The sequence below is a fragment of the Tauraco erythrolophus genome, chromosome 6, assembly GCF_009769465.1.
Source record: "Tauraco erythrolophus isolate bTauEry1 chromosome 6, bTauEry1.pri, whole genome shotgun sequence".
NCBI lineage: Eukaryota > Metazoa > Chordata > Aves > Musophagiformes > Musophagidae > Tauraco > Tauraco erythrolophus.
This window is the reverse complement of record NC_141470.1, coordinates 71,020,601-71,043,922: the sequence shown is the minus strand read 5'-3', so window position 1 is coordinate 71,043,922 and position 23,322 is coordinate 71,020,601. Positions and strand designations below refer to the sequence as shown.

At 42.8% G+C, this 23,322-nt stretch overlaps 1 protein-coding gene across 2 annotated transcripts in view; it reads right to left on the bottom strand.

Moving 5' to 3' along the window:
* MAP4K5 (mitogen-activated protein kinase kinase kinase kinase 5) overlaps positions 1-23,322 on the bottom strand; it is a 78,037-nt gene that overhangs the window by 1,838 nt on the left and 52,877 nt on the right. The window contains exons 14-31 of one of the 2 annotated variants that reach the window (XM_086614171.1): positions 22,851-22,909; positions 21,751-21,815; positions 19,007-19,051; positions 17,709-17,751; positions 17,035-17,245; positions 16,417-16,514; positions 16,273-16,314; positions 15,550-15,634; positions 15,379-15,458; positions 11,600-11,660; positions 10,435-10,549; positions 10,242-10,300; positions 8,401-8,504; positions 7,830-8,007; positions 6,368-6,436; positions 5,559-5,651; positions 3,340-3,410; positions 2,558-2,613 (exon numbers count right to left, since the gene is read on the bottom strand). In XM_086614171.1, the coding sequence (XP_086470297.1) occupies positions 2,558-2,613; positions 3,340-3,410; positions 5,559-5,651; positions 6,368-6,436; positions 7,830-8,007; positions 8,401-8,504; positions 10,242-10,300; positions 10,435-10,549; positions 11,600-11,660; positions 15,379-15,458; positions 15,550-15,634; positions 16,273-16,314; positions 16,417-16,514; positions 17,035-17,245; positions 17,709-17,751; positions 19,007-19,051; positions 21,751-21,815; positions 22,851-22,909 (1,534 nt within the window). Of the gene's footprint in view, positions 1-2,557; positions 2,614-3,339; positions 3,411-5,558; positions 5,652-6,367; positions 6,437-7,829; positions 8,008-8,400; positions 8,505-10,241; positions 10,301-10,434; positions 10,550-10,638; positions 10,642-11,599; positions 11,661-15,378; positions 15,459-15,549; positions 15,635-16,272; positions 16,315-16,416; positions 16,515-17,034; positions 17,246-17,708; positions 17,752-19,006; positions 19,052-21,750; positions 21,816-22,850; positions 22,910-23,322 lie in introns of both variants that reach the window. The other variant, XM_086614172.1, reaches the window with a different exon arrangement.

The window sequence follows — 23,322 nt, the reverse complement described above, 5'->3', positions numbered from 1 at the left end:
ATTACTTCTGATAAAAACACTAAAGCAGAATACACACGGAACAGAGAGGTAGGAGCAGCTTCCTGAACCAGAACCTGCTCCTCTCAACCACGTGCGATGTGTGACAAACCCCTTCCTGACCGACATGCTCCACCTTGGAATCAGCTATGTCCTCTGCTTCTGTTGGGAAGTTATCTCGGAGCCAGCGTTGCGAGGAGACACGACCCTCCTACCATCTGCAGCCTCAACGTGTTTATACCTCCCATGTCTTGCGATAAGCATCAGTCGCTAACCTAAACAGTTCTCCTCCCTTCTAAATATTTATCAGCTGCTGGGCTCATAGGGAACACTCAACCCCATCTCAGCCTTTGTCCTGCTGGATCACGTTCCTGTAGGCTCTTCTGGAAAAGCTGCCTCTCCCCATCTTGGCACGCTGACCACTGTCTTCTCACGTCTGACCCGCGCTGCACCTCGACAATCATCTCAGCACCCGGTACAGTCGGGCCTTTGACCTCTCCTCTCCCTTCCAAATGCTTACCTCCTGCATTTCTCTGCACCAGATCCCAGAACTGTTATCCTGCCTTTTTTAAGATTAAACTCTCTGCTTTTTGCTTTCTACTCGTGTTTCAAATAAGCCAAAGGTGCCACTTGAACTCTGAGATTTCTCAAAGGGTCAGCATTGCACACACTGCCCTCCCACTTTACAATCCCCAAAGAGTTTTCAAATGAAGTCTCACTCTTAACAGCCTCTATCCCTGATCTTCACTTCTGCAACTTGGAGGTTCTAAAGTGATCCAAGCCAAAAAGGTCCTACTCTGTCCATTCACTTGAATGGTGGAAAAGACTCCTGCTCCACTTGTATGGAGATGGAAAAAAACAAAACGAGGGATTTGGCAGCTCAGTGAGATCAGAACGGAAGAAAATGGCTCCTCTACAAAACTGCATGTTGCAGAAGGACTTCGACCTTATCTCAGTTCCAAAAAGTACTTTGTACTAAGTTGTTATTCAGGTACGCGCGTCTCCTACAAAAGAGCAAGCAGAAGCAGGTGAGACGCTGATGCCCGTCCCTCTGTGTGCTTAGGATGCTTCCATGTTCACCAGCCCAACACAAACATGAGCCATTTTAAAAGGCACCAATTCCAGCACACAAAAAAGATTCATTGCTGGTGGCACAGCACGTACCTGGACTACTATGTGTGACATCTGTACTGCAGCGGACCTCAGCAAAAGCTTATTCCTGTAACAAAATGTCCCTGCTCTGCTGGGGGTAAGAGGGAAGGAAATCACTGCTGCCTGTCCGCACCAGGGGGATAACAGAGAGAAAAGGCAGAGTATGCACTGTCAGAGGTCACACTGGGTTTGTATTTTTGAGATCCTGGAGTCAGCAGTGGTAAGGATCCTCACTTCCAGCTGCAGTGGGTCCTCGGTGACTCCGGGGCAAAGCAAAGCCTTCCGCTGTTTCCCGTATAGGCTTCCCCTCCTCTTCAAAAGAGATAGTCCACACTCACTCTCTTTCTGGACTGGGGATCCAAGAACGTAAGCATACAAAATTACGGATTATTTACAGAAAGCAAGTCAGAGTCAGGCTTCCCAAGGGTCAAATGAGGGAGCAGAAGATCAGGGATTAGAACTGATTTCTTGACTCAGCACCATCTACTCCTACATTCAGCACTCCGGCTATCTGAGAAACTGCAAGTACACGGGTCCACATCCAGAGACTGGGGCAGTCTGCTGAGGTTTCCAGCCTGGAGGTGACAGGAACCCAGCCACTGTAGGTGACAGGAACCAGCTCGATGTTACAGGTAACGGGTGAATTTAGACCACTGTGCGTTAAAACTCGTGTGCCATCTAGTTTGCTCTGCTATCTCCAGACCTCGAGGTCCAGAGCAGCCAAGATTACTTTTAATTAACTCATTGCCAACATAATTCGCCAGCTCACCATGAGAATCCAAGCCAGAAGCAGGCTTTTCCAGAAGTGCAGCAGGCACCACTCTTACCACATGCCAAAGTCTCTCCTCATCACTCATCTCATAGATTTCACAGATTTCTAGGTTGGAAAAGACCTTAGAGATCATCGAGTCCAACCGTCCCTAATCCCCATTAAACCATATCCCTAAGTAGATCATCCACCCTATTCTTAAACACATCCAGGGATGGGGACTCAACCACCTCCCTGGGCAGCCTATTCCAGTGGCTGACAACCCTTTCAGAGAAGAAATGCTTCCTAACATCCAACCTGAATCTCCCCTGACTAAGCTTATACCCATTTCCTCTTGTTTTATCACCCAACATTATCACCCATCTTGTTCTATCACCCATCTCCTCGCACTGTATCTCTACACACCTGTGTTTGTGTTCACACTTCCACCAGTGCAAAGTGGGGGAGGTCACAGCGGCTCTTGGTAACGATTTTGGATGCAGATGCAATCACTAATTAAATTTTTGGCTATTGCAGGCAGAAACAGTGTTATTGCCTCCCCCAGGACTGCCTACAGACAGACCTGGGGTGGGCTGAAAGCCAGCTGGAAGCTAGAAAGCTGGTTTAAAGAAAAGGTTTATGTTTCTTCAAGGTGATTACCTGTCTGAGCCCAGTAAGCGGAAAACCCTGGTTTCATCTGATATCTCCTGGGTAACCTGTAGAAAAATGGAGACATTTAGGTCCGTTTCAGTGGCAAAATGAAATTTATTGGTCTGAGTTGGATGGAAAGAAAAAAAGATCAGTCTCTTAAAAAAAAAAAATCAAACGCAATTTAGTGCAAATTACAGGACTGAATCAGATAAATCGATGCTGAGGAAAAAAAATAGTTTTAAATTTCATAAAATATAACTTATTTTAAATATTTTTTGTGTTGAAACTGTTATCAGTCTAGATGACTTGGTGGCACAGATGGAGAATATTGATCAAATCTTTGTCAGCGGAGACTGACTACCTTTCCTTGCATTTTCCCAGAGGATGCCTTCAAAAAGGACAGTGTTCTTTCTGAAAAAAAGACACTTTTTTTAAAGGAACACTAAAAAAAAAATTTTAAAAAGTGTCTTTTCTTTAAAGGAGACGCTGCCAACTTAAGCTTTTCATCCAAGATCCCCAAATGCTGCTTATATCAGTTCTGTACTGGCTCTGTGCAGAACCAGTTCAGGAATCTCTGTGGTATTCTTGGAAACAGAGCTGGCTAAAGCATGTGTGTGAGCTTTACCAAGAGCAACATATGCAGGCAAGACAGAGAAAGCAACCAGCAAGCTGAAGCAATGACAACATGGAGCACAAGCATCATCCCTAGGGAGGCAGCTAGAGGGGCCATAAGATTCAGGGGTAAATAAGGAAAAGGAAGAAATTAAGCCTGGAGATGGGAGATTACTTACTTCATCTGACTTAAAGCTTTTGCCCTGCATGCCATGCTTCCAGAAGGCCAGCACACTGTCTTGAAGGCACACTGCAAAGGAGAAACACAAAATCAGACCCAACTTTGGCTTATCCGAACCAAAGAACCCGGGCTTTCTCACCAGCGGTGATAATGGGAAGTATGTGGAGAAAGTACGTGGTGAGACTTGGGACTCCAAAATCATAGAATCATAGAATGGTTAGGGCTGGAAGGGACCTTCAAAGGTCATCTAGTCCAACCCCCCTGCAAGGAACAGGGATATCTCCAACTAGATCAGGTTGCTCAGGGCCTCGTCCAACCTGGCCTTGAACGTCTCCAGGGATGGAGCATCCACCACCTCTCTGGGCAACCTGTTCCAGTGTTCTACCACTCTCATGGTAATCACAGTAGAAAAACTGGATTGAAACGACTACTTGGATCTGTGACGCACATTACTTTTAAAAATGCAATTCAAAACATACCACTCAGACTCCCTGCTTGCCAAGACAAGACAGGCATCTCTCTTTTCTCCCTTTCACTTCCATCCTCTGGATCTTTGTTTTTCTAATGATTCTGGAGAAAGCACCAGGAAGTCTACAAACATGTTGCCAACCAAAACACTGTGGGTAGTTGGAAATTACAGATCATTTGAGTTATTATGTTTACTTCAAAATAGACCTGAGTATGAAAAACGGCAGGAGCCTTCCATTCAGAGCCAAAGAGAGAACACAGAAAGTTACCAGCTCTGAATGATTTCATTACCAGACTGCTGACAACAATGGATGAAGAGCCTGGTGTTCTTCAAGCAGTGTTACAGAAACATATTTTACATCGTGTTTTATTTTCCTAAATCCTACTTGCTTTCCTTTACTATTGCTTTGAGTCACATTTTGTATCTGCTCAGTATTAGCCACGTCCTAAATACACAGAACAAAGGCATTCAGCAGAATCCTAAAAAAGCAACGTCTGTCACACCAGCCTTAGACTAATCTTCACCTGCTACTCCCCACTCCTGCAATCAAAGAACCAAGAGTTGCTTAATACTCTGAATTCCCAAGAGACCACTTGGAGTGTAAAGAACTGCTCACATTATTCTGTGTCAGCTCCTAAGTGCAAGACTTCAGGATAAATACTTCTGTCTACGATTTCCTTCAGAGTTCAAAGGAAAGGCAATGGTCGAGCCATGTTCTGCATGCGTCAGCAGGAGATATTGCATGATCCAAGTACAGCAGCTAATTAGAACGTGTCAGAATTTGGGGAAGAATCATAGGCTTGATCAAAAATACCTTCCTTCAGGACAGGTCTGAACTATCTAAATAGAGACAGAATGAATCACAGAATCCCAGAATGGTTTGGGTTGGAAGGGACCTCAAAGCTCATCTAGTTCCAACCCCCCTGCCATGGGCAAGGACACCCTCCACTACACCAGGTTGCCCAAAGCCCCATCCAACCTGGCCTTGAACACTTCCAGGGATGGGGCAGCCACAACTTCTCTGGGCAACCTGTGCCAGTGCCTCACCAATGCTGTATGAAAGCATACACACTGCTTTACCAACTGCTGTTAAAATCCAAAATACCTATGTCAAGAACCATCTTCTAAAAGGAAGACGCCCGAGGAACCCAGAAATGCAAGTTGTGTGGAACTGCTAACAAAAGTAAGTTGTGGCTTTACTGATTTTGATTTCAGAAAGAAGTTCGGTTTCTGAGATACGGAATTATTAAACTTATCTTAATTAGATTACTTCTGAGAGCTTATTACAGCAGAAATACTTGCTTGAGAATTACAATTCAAGTTTTGGAAGCAAAGCTGCTGTCCTCTAGGAGTCTAGAGACAGAACATATGGGAGAGGGCCTAAGACTAACACAAATGTATGTATTACTGACACATTTTTTCCTCCCCAAAGATTTTTCTCAGTGCCATGGAAATGCCCAGGAACCAGTCAGCCTTTTTTTTAAACCGAATCATGATACATCTTATAAAACAGAAATGACACCAGATGGAACCACACGCAGATTCGACACGCTATCTGGCAACTGCCTTGCTTTCTTCAGCGTGTCAGTGCAGACAAACAGACAGCTCACAACATCCTGACACATGCAATTTTTAGTGTCAGGCTCTACTGGGTGCACTGGACCAGTCCAGATTATTACAAACCCTTCAACACTCACCCCTCTAAGTTCTTAAGTCTTTGAGAGACAACGGAGAAGCAAACCACTTACCCACTGACTCAATGCAGAAATCAAAGCTCAGCTCAGAGGCCAATTTCTTGCTTGATTTCAATTTCCCTTGTAAATTCACAATTTTCACAAATTCTCAAGAAAAACAGAAAAAAAAACAAGTATTAAAACCCACTGCTGAAAAGGATTACTGACTGCTTTAAATATGAAACATTAATTTCATCTTTCAGGCACAAAAAAAACACCCAAACTTAACATCTACAGTATTTGCCCAAAATGAAACCAAGAGCATCCTTCTCTCAAAATAAATATGGAAACCTTCTAACACACTTTGTATGTTTTTAGACTCTACTGACAGCCTTCCTGCAAATAACAAACACTACAGAAATGTGAATTCAACATAAAGGCTAGAAATTTAGGCAGATTAAGTAATTGTAAAGTTCCCACTGAGGTATTAACCTCTGGTACCTGAGAGTTATGGTTACAATTACTGTGCATGATGGAGCAGTAGCTATTTGTCCTGGTAGCATATGCAACAAGCAAATGTCACTTTTCCCAAGTAATTTGAAAATTCCTGATTGGCATATATTTGAATTCTGATCTGTAGTGCTGCATTCCATTTCATTTTGAAAAGAAACGAGAACGATAGACACGTGAAGAGGGAAAGTGGAATCACAAGAGTCAAAATGAAAACGCACTTATCTGAACCGGCTCTTTTCAGAAATTTTACAGCACAAATTAGTAATGAAGGGAGAAAAATTAACTTGTGGTAGAGTTAAAATCAACACCTCTGGCAAAACAAGTTTTGCACAAGCTGTAGTAAAGTTGCCCAACACAGACATGTTACTTACTGTCCAGGCAGACTAGGACCGTGTCTCTTTCCAGCTGTGTTACATGAATGGCATCCAGCTGCTGATTGCCTTGTGAAAAAGAAAACAGATTATTTTATATCACATCATAAGCCTGATATCGGCCTCCCCTCAACCTCTCACCAATTGCTACAGCCTTTTCAATACGCTACCAGCCTTTTGCAATCTGCTATATTTGTTACCCTTCTAAATTTTTTTAGGGCCATTCGAATCCCAGAATGTATGGGACAGGGCCTAAGGACAAACCCATCAGTTCAAAGCAGGTATTTAATATGAAAACACTAGTGTTTATTGGCATAAAATAGATTTTATGTTACAGTTCAGCACAGCAAGTCAGCTTCCTGCATGAAGAGGCACGATAATGAACAAAAGGAATCATCAAGGGAATCTTCGCTCCTACAAAAATGCTCTTTTTCCATAAATCCACATCTGGAAAGATTATTGTGCTGATATTAAACTAGATTTAATAGTTTTTCTAGATTCTATTAATAAACGTCTTGGTACAGCTGCTAAAAAGCAGTATTTAAATGTAAAAAAGTACATCCAACAAAGTCAGCAGAGAAAAGCATCTGCAAAGTATCAACTAGCTTTTGAAGATAAAACACAATCTTCTACTTAGTAACAGCCAGCTGAAGATGACAAGCTTCCTCCAAGGGCTGGAGGACAGACAAGAATGCATTTATGGGCGTCTTTACACAGGAAAGAAGGGGAAAGAGGAGAAAGACTGACCCCAGGAAAAAGTATGCAACCACGAACGAGAACCCAATCAGCAAGGTCTGCTTTACTACTTAAGGAAACCTACGAAATAAAAGATGTGTCTAAAAATGAAGTCTTTTAAGAAAGATTGTTTATACTGAAGTTGGCAGGTCATCCCAGGAAGAATCATAGAATCCTAGAATGGTTTGGGTTGGAAGGGACCTCAAAGATGATCCAGTTCCAACCCCCCGCCATGGGCAGGGACACCCTCCACTACACCAGGTTGCCCAAAGCCTCATCCAACCTGGCCTGAACACTGCCAGGGATGGGGCAGCCACAACTTCTCTGGGCAACCTGTTCCAGTGCCTCACCACCCTCTGAGCGAAAAATTTCTTCCTTGTATCTAATCTAAATCTGCCCTCTTTCAGTTTAAATCCATCACCCCTTGTCCTATCACTACATACCCTTGCAAAAAGTCCCTCTCCAGCTTTCCTGTAGGCCCCCTTTAGGTACTGGAAGGCTGCCATAAGATCACCCCGGAGCCTTCTCGTCTCCAGGCTGAACAGCCCCAACTCCCTCAGCCTGTCTCCATAGCAGAGGTGCTCCAGCCCTCCGGGATCAGCTTCAATATGCTTTAGGTAGAGAAGCTGCATCACTCTGCCTAGCCTGAAGGGTTTCCAAACAACCTAAGGGATACTCAACAGTTACCAGGCAATAAAATGGCTGGAAGACGGACCAACGGTCTTACCTGCACCGATTTCTGTAAACCACGAAGAAGCAGAGTTCAAGTTGATTGTCTCAAACTGAACGACCTGATTGGGTTCAGAACCCTTACTGATAGCGACGCAGACCATCGGGTACTCCTGCTCCGGTATCACGAGCATTTCAAACACATTCAAAGGGCTTGGCAAAGGAAAATCAAAGTGCTGGAAAAAACATAGTAAGGCATTTGTAAAGTTCCCTTTTCCCTCAGAAATAAGATGCCTAAAATAACATGCACAAAGTATAAAAGATACAGAAGCATTTTTCACTGCTGCTAAAAGTGCTTTTTTAAGACAGCACGAGCTGTGAGCAACATTACGTTGCGCAGAGGTGTGCGCTGGTCTGTTATTGCTAGTGCTGGGCTTGATCCAGCACTTGACTGACTCCAGTCACAAGGTTTTCTTAGTCAAAATGTGTCAAGCTAGAATTTCAAGTGCTCAGAACCCACAAACGGGACTAGTCTGGGATGTACTTTCCATTACAAATTCTGGAAAGGTTATTTCAACAACTGTATAATGACTGAGATTAAATGTCCTACACTAAAACGAAATACTTACCTTTATCAACATGAATTTCTGCATTGGCTCATACCACTGTAGTAGAACAATTCCAGACTGCAACGCACCACACAGGTACTTATGTCCTGTGTATGGATTTCGTACTATATAAAATAAACAAACACAAAAAAATCCAGAAAACAACCTGTTTAAGTCCTGGAAGTTCAATGCATATTTGAAAAAAAAAAACCACCCTATGGCTGTCTTTACAAATAATTTAAGAAACAGCATCCATTTCACACTAACTGCCTTCTGGCTTGCCATTCAAATATCCACAGAGATTAATATTGTGCCACACTCCAGATAAACTCAATTATAATTAATAACCACGAGCATTCTTTGAGTCCCAGTAAAGAGGCCACGTGCTGAGTGGCCAGAAAAGCTGGAATACCTTCTACCTGGGGCTGTGTCAGCAGGGGGAGTGAAAGGTCCAGGTCAAGTTGTAATTGAAATTAAAAAAAAATTCCCAAGCAGTCAAGTCTTTGACAGCTAATGCAATTATAGGATGAAGGGTTTGGGGGTTGTTTTTTTTAAGCTCAGTTGGACGCAAGACCAGCCTGACTTCAGGGATCATTTGTAAATATGGCTATTGTAGACACTTCGTAGGAGCTAAACAGGATACCCCAGTATGCAACTAGGTACTTTATAGTCTGCTTAAGCTTTTTTAAGACTGCAGAGCTACCATTTCATAGATTTCATAGATTTCATAGATTTCTAGGTTGGAAAAGACCTTAGAGATCATCGAGTCCAACCATCCCTAATCCCCATTAAACCATATCCTCAAGTAGATCATCCACCCTATTCTTAAACACATCCAGGGATGGGGATTCAACTAGGGCCAGTTTTCAGGAGGAGATGCATTCTGTAGAAAACTCAAGTCTTTTTGAAAGTCAGTGAAGCCAGAGACAAATCTGTAACTCCACAAGCTTTACCTCTTCTCTGGGCACTTAGAACTTGAGCGATGGCTTCACTCCTCCCCAGGGCTGACATCATTTTTATTCATGTCCAGCCTTTTCTTGGTGGAAAATACTCTTTCTCAAGCTAGCCTTGCTAAAAGTCAGACCTAGGTCAAAGCTTGAGCTAAACTGGCAAACCAAAGGGTGTTTCTTTACGTGCAACAAGTCTGGGATTCTGTAACACGTGTTACACTGGCAGGCAGGCTGCAGGTCACCGTACCGAGTTGGCTCGGTGGCAGCCCGATGCCAGCGATCCCAAACACCGACTTACTCGCCGAGAGCTTCGGTAGCTCCCAAAGAGAGTGTGCAACACCCACGAGCTGCATGCTTACTGGCATTCTCCAGGGCTCCCCTTTGGACCTTGGTCTAGACAGCAACATTTATGGCTTAAGAGTTGATAGGAAAAATGCTTTTCCACCGAAGAGCATAAAGACCCTCACACTAATTAAAAAGAAAGCTACGCACCAGTTCGGTTCGGCATCAAGAAATAACGTGGTCGTGCTGTTTTCATAGAATCATAGAATCATAGAATGGTTAGGGCTGGAAGGGACCTTCAAAGGTCATCTAGTCCAACCCCCCTGCAAGGAACAGGGATATCTCCAACTAGATCAGGTTGCTCAGGGCCTTGTCCAACCTGGCCTTGAACGTCTCCAGGGATGGAGCATCCACCACCTCTCTGGGCAACCTGTTCCAGTGTTCTACCACTCTCATAGTAAAAAATTTTTTCCTAATATCCAACCTGAACCTACCTCCCTCTATTTTAAAACCATTACCTCTCTGAACAATGAACTAGCTACAAGTTTATTAAAAAGAAATGAGTTTAAGACATGCCCAGCCCAATGACAAAGGCCAGGGAAAAGACCGCAAAAGTGAATGTCTCCTCACCTATACAGCATTTGTGGCATCCTTTTGTGTCAGGGATCTTTGTCGTTAAGGCAAACTTCCTGGAAGCACAATAACGAAAAAATGCGTCAACGAGAGATGCCGAAGGCCCTTCATGCTGCCGACTCAAAAGCACAAACAGTATTTATGGGAATTCTCACTTGTTAATAATTGTCTATAAATGAAAGATTTGTACCTTGGTAATATTTTGTCAGGAAATCTGTGGGTTTGAATATGAGCAGCTAATCCTGTTTTTTTGGCTTGTTCGAACAAAGCTATTAAATTATGGGAGTAGAGCTGGAATGTTTTCCCTGTAAGAGAGAAAAGCACAACTGACATTGCATCCATGCCTCCCCCAGAGAACTGCACGTTTTAGAAAAATGTATGTATAGAAAATTACCTTCTAGAGAAGCGGAGCACGTGCGTCAGATATTTCAAGTCCGGTTACGAAGAAAAACAAAACAAGACAACAAAAATAATGCATATAGAGGAGACATGGCACATTCAACTCAAAAGTTCATTTCAGTGACACTAAAGCAGCTCTGAAAGTTAATTTTATGAACACGTTTTTAGAAGGCTGTAATTATACACCAACGATTAATTGTATCAGGACATCTTCGTAATCTATAAATCAATAAAAGTGGCGTTACACAAAATTCTGCATGTTTAAAAGCACAGTCCTACAATCAGATTGCATGCCACAGTGCCCCTGTTTCTGATTTAGAATGTCCTATTTCAGGACAACTGCTGAAAAATGTATTTTTTCAAGAATCGATCTGCTGGACTAGTAGTATTACACAGCCACCTCACTTTGAAGGATCGAATTGAGACTGTTTTTGTTTCAGGGTGGATTTATTTTCTGAATCTGATTCGTACAAAAGAGGCTGCCAGGCAACAATACACTGAGAGTGATCAAACACTGCAGCTATATTTTGATAATGCACCTACGTTAATCCTCTCCTGATTTTGTTCTGACACGTGAAAGTCATCCTCATTCCAACTCTCCCAGCTCAGGGACCAAAGGTGAGGACACTCTTTAGACTCTCTGGGCACTTTCAGTCAAATTGCAGCCTTGGCAGAGGCAACTCTTGTTGAGTTTTTTGTCAGCTCTTGGTTGACAAATACCAAGTCCCGAGCTTTTCCAAACTAACGAAAAATAAATAATAAATAAAACGCCATGGGACACTGCAGGCAACAGCTCCACTACTTGTAAAGATCCAGTTTTATCCTTGAAAGTCTTTCACACGAAACAATGCAGAGTTTTCTACTTCAGTACAATTAAAATTCACGGTACTGAATTATGACTTTAAATGTTTCTCTTTATTTATAATTTTATTATTTTTCCCTCTGTTTCTACATACCTGACAAGGACATTAGGGTGTTATTGATAACGTACAGCCAGGTGCACTTTCGGGGGAATAACTGAAGAAAGAAAATATTCCCATTAATAGAAACATACAGCAATTCCTTGGTTTTCTCTGCCTGCTCCACCTCTGCCACCATTCCTGCAGGGATCAACACTGGAGAAAGTCCCAGCTGCAACTACATTTTCCCCTTTAATTCACTCTTTGTACCCTTGCTTAGCCCTTTTCTCTGTCTGAAATAGTCTTTATTCCTTCCCTCTTCTACTCCTGAAGCTTTCAAATTTTGATTTTTCTTTTTTTTTTTTTTTTTTAATTAGCAGCACAGAGCCAAAGTGAGACAATTGGCAAGATTGGAATACCGTATATAGAAAGATACGGCTTGCTCAGGAATGACAGCCAGACATAAAGAAGATAAGGTTGTTACAGAAACCTACTAAACCCCACAAAAGTCAGAAGAGGAGGGAAAAAAAGGCATCAGTGTTTTCTGAGTAACTTGGAATTACCACAAAATCCTGTATTTTGAGAGACTTACCTGCCTGGCTATTTGTGTTAGCATGCTGCTTTGTAAACAGGCAGCTCATGGAAGGCATTGGGCTGATTTTTGTTTCAGAGGGAAGAAGTGACTCACAGGGCAGCTAGTCTAGATTCGAGAAGATTTTAAAGTTAAGAAGAACCTCTTGAAAATCTGAAGGAGGAAGGGAATTTTGATCAAAGTGATGGCACATCACAGCATTCGGGAGTCTCGACAAAGGAAGGAATAAGGACAACAGAGTAAGGACATGGATTTTGATTAAAAACCCCAAAAACTAAATTTATTGAACAGTATTCAAAGGTAAGGTCCTCCCATGAGAAAAAGTTTCAATATGAAAAAAAAAAGAGTTCATAGGATTGAGCTGTTTCGAAAGGAGACTATTTAAAAAAGACAACAGCAGACTGGTCCACTGAAGGAAGGTGTTGCAAAACACAGTGGAGGATGCTTGAATCAAGGCTCTACAAAAGAATAGCTGTACTGGTTCATGCAAGTCTCCATCTCACCTAATACATGTTTCCAACAGTCACCACAAAGCGACAGAATTTCTCATAAATCAGTGAAAACACGGAATACAACATATATAATATTGCACCTAGCACTCTGCCAGGCACCAAGTTCTTCAGCTCAGAAACCCACTGAATGCTTTATGCATTTAGTGAGCTTCAACGGATTTATCCTCCTTAAATTTGTCCAGTCTCTCCTCCGAACTCGGGTAACTCCTAGCATTTGCAGCTCCCCATGGTGAGAAGTCTCAGGCCAGCTATCCACTGTTTATTTTTAACTTGGCTCCCACTAGTTTCACCGAATAGCCCCACTGGAAGAGAAGGGGAATAGTCATTCCCTATGAAGCATCTCTAAACCACCCCAGGATAGGTAAATATTTCTTATCTCCCCTCCATGCCTTAAGCATCACAAATACATAATACAGAAAATGGAAACAAGGACACAGTGCGAAGGATGCAGAGGCAATTGCAAGGTAAGCCTGAAAGAAGAAATGTAAGACAGGCCAAGATGTAAATTGAATTACCAATGTAAGGTCAATAAATGTGACAACTGGGAAAACAAAAGGCTTGCCCAGTGCTTGATAGGAAAGAAAATGATTAGCACAGTTAACAGCACTGGGATAGAAGTAGGAAAAAAACACATTACACACTATTTCAACTAGATATACTCATGTCAGCAGGGCCCTATGAAGTTTACTTAAGTTTGCTTAAGAACTAGCTCAAACCCCAAGGTGTCAGTAATGATTATCTTCAAGAACTGATGGAGGACGAAGAAGGACCTCGAGGACAAACACAGTGCCTATGCCAAACAAAAAGGGTGGTGGGAATTGCAAAATAGTCTGACTGACTGGATAGCCAGCGTAGCACAGGAACAAGCCACACACTTATTAATTACTGTGGGATAACAAGAGCAGCTAGTGCAGGCTTGTGCAGAACAGGCTGTCTTTGAACATCGAAATTTCCTTCTTTAAACATCTAAATTTCCTTCTTTAATAGAATAACTGCCCTGCTGGGGCAGCGAAACAGTAAGATGTGAAACACATGTGAAGGACCTTGTCCTGCGTGCCATTTCCACAGGCAAAATAAGAAAACACGGGGTAGAAGAAACTGCAGAAAGAAAAGATACAACTGGTTGGACATAAAACAAGAATATCTATCAGCAATTTGCTATTTAATAGAAGGAGAAAGCAGCCTGTAGATACACAGCATCTTGTCTGGGTTTGGTTCTATTCAGTATTTTCACTGGATAACTAACAATGGAATAAAAGTATACTTCTGACATTGGGAGATACCAGCCTTGGAAGATATGTGATCAGAATTAGAAGCTGAAGAAGCAGTTAAAAATGTTCATTTGGTGGGGAGAGATCATGAAATGAATGAACGCAAATAAGGAAAGAAGTGGCATGGCAGAAGCACAGCTGTAAAACCTCTGGGGAGTGCAGTGGGTCACGCTCGACCTTTCCAAACTGAGGATGCTCTCACATAAAGGACACTTTCATTTTGAGATGTACTAAATGTCATAAGCAGACACTAGTAAGTTCTCTCTGTCTACCACTGGCATATCCAACCTTTCAATAGGATAAAAAAGGCACGTGGAAGAGTCCAGAGAAGATTGTTACATGAAATCATTTAGGAAAACGTACAAGGAAAGAGAAAGCTTTGACTAACAGAGTAAAGAGAAAATTGAAGTAAGAAGTCCAGGAGGTCTCTAACAGCTGCCACCATGATTTTTAGAAATGTATTCTAAAAGTAAGCAGTTGTTCCCCATGCCTACTGAGGCTACAAAAAGATAAGCAACTTCGTATGCAACTCTGTCCTATTGCACTCAGGTGCACCCTCAGGCCTCTTAACTTGAAAGGATCTTCTAATTGTATGGAATTCAAATTCCCAGTTCTCACCATCAAGCCCTTTATAACCTCGTCTCACTTTTGTCTGTGCCAAACTACCCCCCGACATGACCTTGCTGAACCGCTTCCCCTTTTTTTTTCCTCTCTTGAGTTTCGGCCCCTAGCACGATGCTCCCAGAACAGAGGACTCTCTCCTCTTAAGCACAGATCTCTGTGCAGTGCCCTTTTTTGTGAAATAATCTTTCTCTTGCCATTACTCATAGATAAACCCACCCTGCCACCTCTGCTTTCTGACCTGAGCCGTGTTCCAACTGAATTCAACGCTCTTCAAAGGCCTGAGGTGCCTTTGTGAACTGCTTTAGAAACCTACAGGTATAAATCTCATTATCTGCATCCACCAAGACCTTCCTTCCAAGAATACTCTGCTACTCCTGACTCTAAAAAGGCAAATGTAACAATACCATGATTGCATGAAGCAGCTTTGGAAAGGGTTAGAGAGCCCAAGGAAACGGAAGCAGATGCGTTATTTACTGGTGATAACAATGCCAGCTAAATTAAATGGTTGAGGGCTTTGGTAGCATCCAGTGGAGAAGCAATATGCCATCTAGTGGAGATCAAATGGAGAGAGAAAGGGCAGACAACCAGTTGCCTCCAAGGACAATAAAGATGTTTCAGCAGAGAACTCCTTTGAAAGCAGTGTTACATAAGCAGCAATAAAAAAAAATCAGGTAGGTAGAGGAACTATTAATTTTTGGACTTCCCTTGCTGGCTTTGATGTGAATCGGTTTATGCCAGGTTTATGCCTGGTATCCCATCTATCTCCTCTAATACCAAACTTTCTTGCTTCCTAATATGCCCAAATCTATTCTGTGTGTTCAATACACTGAAAATCACCTGTTCCATCGTTGCTTCATGAAGTTCATTCAAATTCAAAGTGTAGATACCTTCTTCTGTGCCAAAGATAATGTACTGATCTAAAAATCCAAGAGAAATAGATTATTTCACAAGCTTATTAACACTTTGGCAACAGGCAGGTTTGAAAATACAAACCTAAAATAACTCTACCTTTAGTATCTGGATGTATCCATGACGTTGCACAATTAATGTTCAAAGGACAACCATCAAAGACTTTGGAAAAACACGCTCCCATCTGAAAAACACCGAAATTGAAACCTGAAACAAGTTTGCAGTATAAAGTGTTCATCCTCTGGCACTTGGCCATTTAGCACGCACCCGTCCACACCGCCCCTCTCTCTTTCCACACACGAGCTTACTCTAACATGCCTTGATGCAAAACATTTTTATCTTCCCCAAAAGCTACAATTCATCCTTCCAAACCTTTTCATAGACTTCGTATACATCAAGAAACACAAAGAGGGATCAGAACGATACGAACAATTTTAAGTACCTACTGGGTAAGAACAATATCAAGCACTTATATAAATGACACATGAAGGGAAAACATGCAGAAATGTTGAAGCAATAACACCCTCTCACATCACTACCACCCCTCTCCCTTTTTCTCTTTACTAAGCAGAGACTGGAGATCACAGCCCACAGAGCCAGTGAAGTCTTCAGCCCTTCACATCCAGACTGAATGGTGAAAAGAAGTTTTTAAGAAAAGGAAAGAAATACTGTGGATTCGGCACATGAAAAGTAACTGGCTAGAAGATGCAGAAAATCACCCCAGATGAGCTGGTGGCTTATTGTATCATAAACCTTCTGACACTAGAAAGACACCGTGACAACAGGCTTTCAATAACTCCTACTGCAAAGGAGATTTCTTACCAGCACCTTCGGTGTTGGTGGTAAACCATTGATGGCTGGCTTCTGTGGGAAGAAAGAAAGATCATAAAATACCTCCCACGCACTGATATAAAACTAGCTAGCTCACATGACAGTGAAATCAGACTGAGAGTCACAATACTTAACAGGAAAATCTCTTTTCTCTTTTTTACGTGGCAGTTGAGGAATTTGTCCAGACCCTTCTGCGTTTTCTTCAATGAGTTTCAGCATGCCATCCCCGTTTCCTGAAAAGAAGCCCAGACACATTTTGTAGCTTACTTGATGCAGTGAAATACAAAATATTTTGTTGCTCTATCCTCTCTTCTTCCCTGTGTCTAGCAGGAGTGGAGAAGTGCGCTCTGAAACTTCTAAATACACATCTCAGGTAGCTGACCCCTTCCAAGGACAGCTGGACACTCTTCTGTGTGCTATGCTACACAGTAATAAAGGTTTTCCATTATCCAAACAGTCCCTGGGCCAAACACAACTGAGAATAAAGCTCTAGCAAGATCCTCACAGATGATCCTCCCTACACATTTGTTGTTTTTCTGCTGCTCCTGCAGGCAACTCAGTAATGCCGTTGACTGGCTGAGCGTCCTTGTTTTGGGAAGAACACTTCTACCATGGATCATGGCTCTAATAAGAACCAGTAGACGTGTAAACAGGAAAGCTGCACCTTGTGATCTGCTTGGATTAAAGAAATCATCTACTGAATATTTTCTCTTCCAGGATGCAAATCACCTTTAGGAAATGTAAAGCAGTTACCTAAGTCGCTGTATCTGGCCGTGAGCAACCCAGGGCTACTGATGCTGCTGGTCATCCCAGCGGGGGAAGAATCAGCCTGTGGCCCACAAACAGGGATACTTTGTCTCCTGTGAGCTGGTGGGGCTCTGTTCTGAGAGTCTGGGAAATGTTTTATTGTCTGACACTTCTCGTCATCTGGGAGGTTTTCCTCAGGATAACTGTTTATTCTCGGCTGCAACAAACAAGAGAGGTGAAGATTGCCTGGGAAACGGCACCTGGAAGCATAAACTTCAGACAAGTTCAATCAAGTCAGGCTGCTTCTACATAAAAGAAAAATATCTGCCTTTGAAAAAAGACATTTGACAGCAGAATAATCTAAGAGGTATCCCTTTGCTGATGGAAAAATCACAACAGCAGGCAGAATGCTGAACAAGAGGACATCCCACGCAGCATGTCCTCTCTAGAGAGAAAATACCTACAAGTCACTTTGTCTAGGGCAGCGTAGGTCAGGATTGCCCAGGGGCTGAGAACATACAGACTGCAAGTCAGCATAAAACACGAAGCTGCATGAAGTTTGCTAGCAAATGGTATTTAACAGAATTTATAACCTACTGAGAGCATCAGACAGATGCGCTTCAGAAGCTGCACAAGTGGGGTTTGCTGCCTAAAACTCTTAAAAACCCACAAACTCTTACCTTAGGAGGTAGCGGAGGTGGCCCTGCTCGTTTTAGTGTTGATCTGCAATGAGAAGGTGCAGTAGTCGTCTTAGTTAAACCACCAACATAAACAGAATTACTTGAGAACACAGACTGTAAATAAGATGAGCTAGAGGCAGAGAAAAGACATATCGCAGCTTTGCACAAACAGGGTTAAACTAGAAGTCCAAGAGTGGGGAAAAAAGCACGTTAATCTTGTTAGAAGTGTTGGGTTTTGATAAATTCATGTTCTTTCATAAATGCCACAGTTACAGAGCATTCTGGGGTGAAGGGTATTTGAAATAAGCAAATAAATATATATTCAGGGACTAGTTCCCTGAACGTGCCCCCTTCCACTGCTTGAATTTTACTTTCGCGCTTGTTTTTTCTAGAAAATCCTTCCTGACAGTGAAAATGCTGCGTTTCTGGATCGGCCAGTAGATGATGTCACAGAGCAATGTCCTCCCGTCATTTTTCAAAGTTCATGTGAAAACAAGTCTATCGGTCACCTACTCAGCCACCCCAACTGCAGCCGAACTTCGGGCCAACCAGCGAAGAGGTTCACCACCGTTCCGCACAGTTTGCATGATTGATTGATTAATCAACATGAAATCTGCTTTATGAGGCACTTCCATATGCACGGTAAGATAATCTCAGGAAGGCGAGCGAGGGAAGAGAGAGCTGAGAGAGTTGGGGCTCTTCAGCCTGGAGAAGAGAAGGCTCCAGGGAGATCTTACAGCAGCCTTCCAGTACTTAAAGGGGGCCTACAGGAAAGCTGGAGAGGGGCTTTGGACAAGGGTGTGTAGTGACAGACAAAGGGCAATGGATTTGAACTGAAAGAGGGCAGATTTAGGTTAGATCTAAGGAAGAAATTTTTCACTCTGAGGGTGGTGAGGCACTGGAACAGGTTGCCCAGAGAAGCTGTGGCTGCCCCATCCCTGGAAGTGTTCAAGGCCAGGTTGGATGAGGCTTTGAGCAACCTGGTGTAGTGGAGGGTGTCCCTGCCCATGGCAGGGAGGTTGGAACTGCATGATCTTTGAGGTCCCTTCCAACCCAAACCATTCTATAATTCTAGGATTCTATGATTCTAAGAAAGCATTGCTTTGCGAACATTCTCCCGACGATCGGATAAACGGTCAAGCGTGGGTTAGACCTTTGAGCGCAGCCAGTCCTCACTTATTTATGAGTGGCAAAGCTGCCTGCAGCATTTTAAGGAAAGAGGTTCTGCCAGAAGGCCGCCTGCTTTAGCGAGAGCTGCACGGGGTAAACACAACTGTGCACGAAGGAGGTCCACTCACTCTTCAACATCTTCACTCCCATCGCCAAATTTTGTAAGCAGTCCCCTAGGTAAAATGTTTATAGAATTAAGAGCTCTGCTCTAAGGTCAGCACGTGCAACTAAATCGATCAGTGATGTCATCTAGTTTCGTAATAAGCATCTCCCAGCCCTTTTCCAACATGAAGTGCTTCTCTTTTACTCACTGCATTAAGCCCTTTTTCATTTAGTATGGTATCCTCCTTCCCTTCCTCTCACCCTCCACTAATCATTGAAGCTCTTTTCCATACCTGATACCATCAACTCATCTTTCATTTCCCTACCTGGTATTTTAAACATTGTTGAAATGCCTAATAACAGTACAGTTAAAAAAAAAAAAAAAAAAAAAGAAAGAAAGAAAAAGGATGGGAACAGAGGAAGCTACTGGGAGAAAAATGGAGAAAAGCCTTTACAAAGGGAAGTTACCTCCTTTAGTGTCATATGCTAAAGACACCAGGCTGTTTCCCATTACAGTGGGAATTTTTGTTTCAAAGCTACCCCAGAGTCAAAAAAGAATGTGACTAGAGGATCAAAGCAGCACTGAAAACATCATCCTGAAACAAACAAAACCCGATAAAATTTTGCAAAATGGCAATTTTCAACCTTTGTCTTAAAAAAAATAATATATACAGCAGCAGCCCGGCGCGGTCCCGGTCTCTGCCTGCAGAGCAGACACCCCCGCACCCACTGACTCACACAACCTTCCACGATCCACAACACACCACGGCACCCACTGAGGAACGACCGCAGGGACAACGAACAGCAGAACAAAAAGTGTGTTATACAAAAACTAGCCCAGTCAAAGTTTGATTACTACAAAATTTCCCTGCAAGTTACTTTTGAAGGAAAAGTGCCAGGCAGTTGCCAACAGGAACTATTAAAAAAATTTAAAAGAGAAAAAAGTCCAATCATCATAATACAGAAAATGTATTCAATAGTAATTTTACAATACAGGAAATGTATTAAAAAGTAATTTTAAAACGCTACGAAATAAGAATGAACAAAACCAAGAAATAAGTTCAATCATCAGGCACACATTCCGGCATTCCTCTTTCCAGTCAAGTAGTTCCCGAGATGAAGACATCAATCACCGTTTGCTCTGACAAAAGCCAAAGGGCATGAAAAGCAAGGACCCCCCCAGCACATCCTCCCTGGCCATCCCTGGTATTACTCAGAATCGCTGGGACAGAGGAGTTATGCGCTTCCTGTTTATCTTTTCAAACTGGAAGTGGTTTCCAAGTAAGCGGCACGGATTCATCCTCCAGAAATTTTATGCCTGTCCTCCTTTCAATATGAAATCTGTACCTATTTACCGATTTACAGCCCTGGCAAGCTTTGCTACAGCTACATTCATTCCACTTTTAATACAACCTGGTTTAGACGACCTTAATAACGCTACAGAAACAGAATCAGATCAATAAGTCACTTTGCCAGGAGGAGCTTCCCTCCCTCCCCGCTCCTCGACCCCGCAGATTCCAGCTGTCTGCAGAAAAGCCAGCGCTTGCGAGAAAGGCTTTCAATCTGCAGCTCATCAGGGTCACAGAAAGAAACTGGGAGAGGAAGGAAAGCAGTGGCTGTTGTTACTGGGCAGGGAGACGCACCCCAAACTTGTGCTACAATGAGAGCGAGAACAGAAAAACAGGTCGAACGGAAAAAGACCCCGAACACCGGCAACCTCCGCGACACAGCCAGCCTTCCGGGGGCTGCAATGTCAGCTGACAGCTTATGCAAGACTTTATCTGCAAAAAAGCCAAAGAAATTCACCGTCTGCTACTCAGTTCCAAATAAAGATGGGAAACGGGCTCTTTTAGCTGAGCAATTATTTCAACCGAAATACCAGCTTTCCCTACATATGTGCATCAGTCAGTATTACTAAATTTCCATATTCTTCACTGCAAATTCAAGGATTGCCTTTCAAGGCAGAATCCAGTAGTTTGCAGCAAAAGGAAGCCACAGACCTATTCAATTCAGTCCTAACTTGGACAGAGGAAATCAGTTACAGCATATCTTTCCCTAAAATGTCATCCCAGAACACTACGTGACTGTGTTCTAGATGACACTGATCAGACACCCACAGCAGCACCAGTCGTGCCGTCGTACTGAACTTGGTAAAACCAAACCTTCAGAACTGGTTTCTCCTTCCCTTTCTCATGAGGACTCCCTGGAAGTGTCCAAGGCCAGGCTGGATGAGGCTTTGAGCAACCTGGTGTAGTGGAGGGTGTCCCTGCCCATATCAGGGGGGTTGGAACTGCATGATCTCTGAGGTCCCTTCCAACCCAAACCATTCTGGGATTCTATGACTTCAGGGCTGTCAACGTGCTTTGCCACAGGATGTCACCACCACAGCCGTGGCTCAGACGAGAAGTGCGAGGCCGGCACAAGATCCTGAACTCAGCCCTTGCGAGGTTACCAGCTTTGCTGCAGAAAATTTGTCTGTTTTATTTCAGTGTGCTGGCCATACATTTACACTTCGCTTCCCATCCACAACTGGGGAGCTATAACAAATTTAAATCAGGGTTAAAAGAGATTAAAACACATTCCCCAAGAGTATGACCAACCAATTTCAGAAGGAGGACTACATACCGGGTAAGATTGCCTTTAATTTTATGAATTTTGAAGTGGATTAGTCTGTGTGGTTTGATTTTCCATCATAACTCAATTTTTCTTTCAGAGCGTATTTTCGTATTAAGTCACAGAATTAAAAGATGTTTTTAAACTCCGTACTTACTTGCTGCTTCCCCCATCAACAAAAGGATTCCAATGTGAAGCAAAGTCAGTGCCAGCTGCCACAACCTGAAGATGCAGAAATTTTCATTTTTTTTCCCCATTCCTGTCAAAATGGAGTACCTTATCCACAGCACATGAAGAGGCCTGGGAGAATCCCAAGCCCTGTGGAATGACCCATAAGCAGTAAAATAAAATTCCAAAGTGAAATCGTGTTTTACAATCTAATTATAAAGCTGTTGTTGAAAAGATATTTTCTCCTTAGATTCAGACTTACAAGCAGCACCTGGAAATGGTGTAATGCCAGTATCAAGTGGCAATAAACAAGATAAATTTTTGCTTTCATGGTGAACACTCAGTAAGGATTTTCCACTCAGGGCACTTCCAAGACACTCTTCTAGCAAGAGGACATTCTGCAGCCACCTCCAAACTCTCATGAGATGCCATCGGCAGAGGCTGGGAGCATTCCTGTCGCTAGACATGGCACTGAGAGGACCTCACCAGCAACAACACGTACAGATCTCATCAGTCACATTCAAAAAAGATGATCTCATACCTACCTGGTGAACTGGAGTATAGCCACAAAAAAACAGGAATGGGATTCTTCTGGAGTGCTGAGCACTGATGTCTCCAACTCAAAATTAACGGCAGCTATTCACAACACTTATTAAAAAATGGAGCCCTTGTGCACGCAGGCACACACTAATCCCAAAGAACGTTAATGAGCTGATCCGTAGTAAACTGCTGGAACAAACAGCAGCATCTCACAGGGGCAAGACTGGCTACATGCGAGCTGGCGGCCTTCCAAGAAACAAGCAGCGAATAAATCCCAACGATGGGAAGATCAGGGACTCCAAGGCAGAACGGCCTCTTCGCATTATCAAACTCATTGGCACATGTTGGTTTTTTTTCATCTGAGCATGACTCTCCGCACAGAGCATAGAGGGCAATTCATTTTCTTAAAAAATGTGGCAATTGTCTGGGGACCAAGAGTGGTCTTCTCATGACTTTATACTTCAGAGACACATTACTTAGAGTCGAACCACAAAACAATGACGGCGCTATGGTTTTAATAAAGGAAGGAAAAAATAAACTCGTCCTTACCATTTCATCCCGAGCTTCTGTTTCTTTCCGCAGAGGGGGCTCAAACTGCAGCTTGTCAACTACAAAACATCACATTTTCAACTTTAATACACACAACATTATGCCAGTGTCCCTCCAGTGCCTACTACAGTGAAATGCATGTTGTAACAGATCTAAATATTATGTACACAACACTTTACTTGCCTATAAAATATGATTATCACTTAAATATCAGCATTATTGTCTAAATGCTTAGATTTGCAAACGTGAAACCCACAAGAAAGAAACAGACCAGAAGTAAAAACCAAGTCATTTTACATGTAAGCGCAGTAAAACATAACGATGTAACCACATGCTAATTTTAACACACGTGAAAGAGAAGCAAGAGCCTTCTCAAAGTGTGAAGGCAAACCTCCTAAAGTGTGATGTATGTGATGCAGAGGAGTAGAGAGCATTTACACCACAAAATGCATTTGTCCAAACCTGGAGAAAG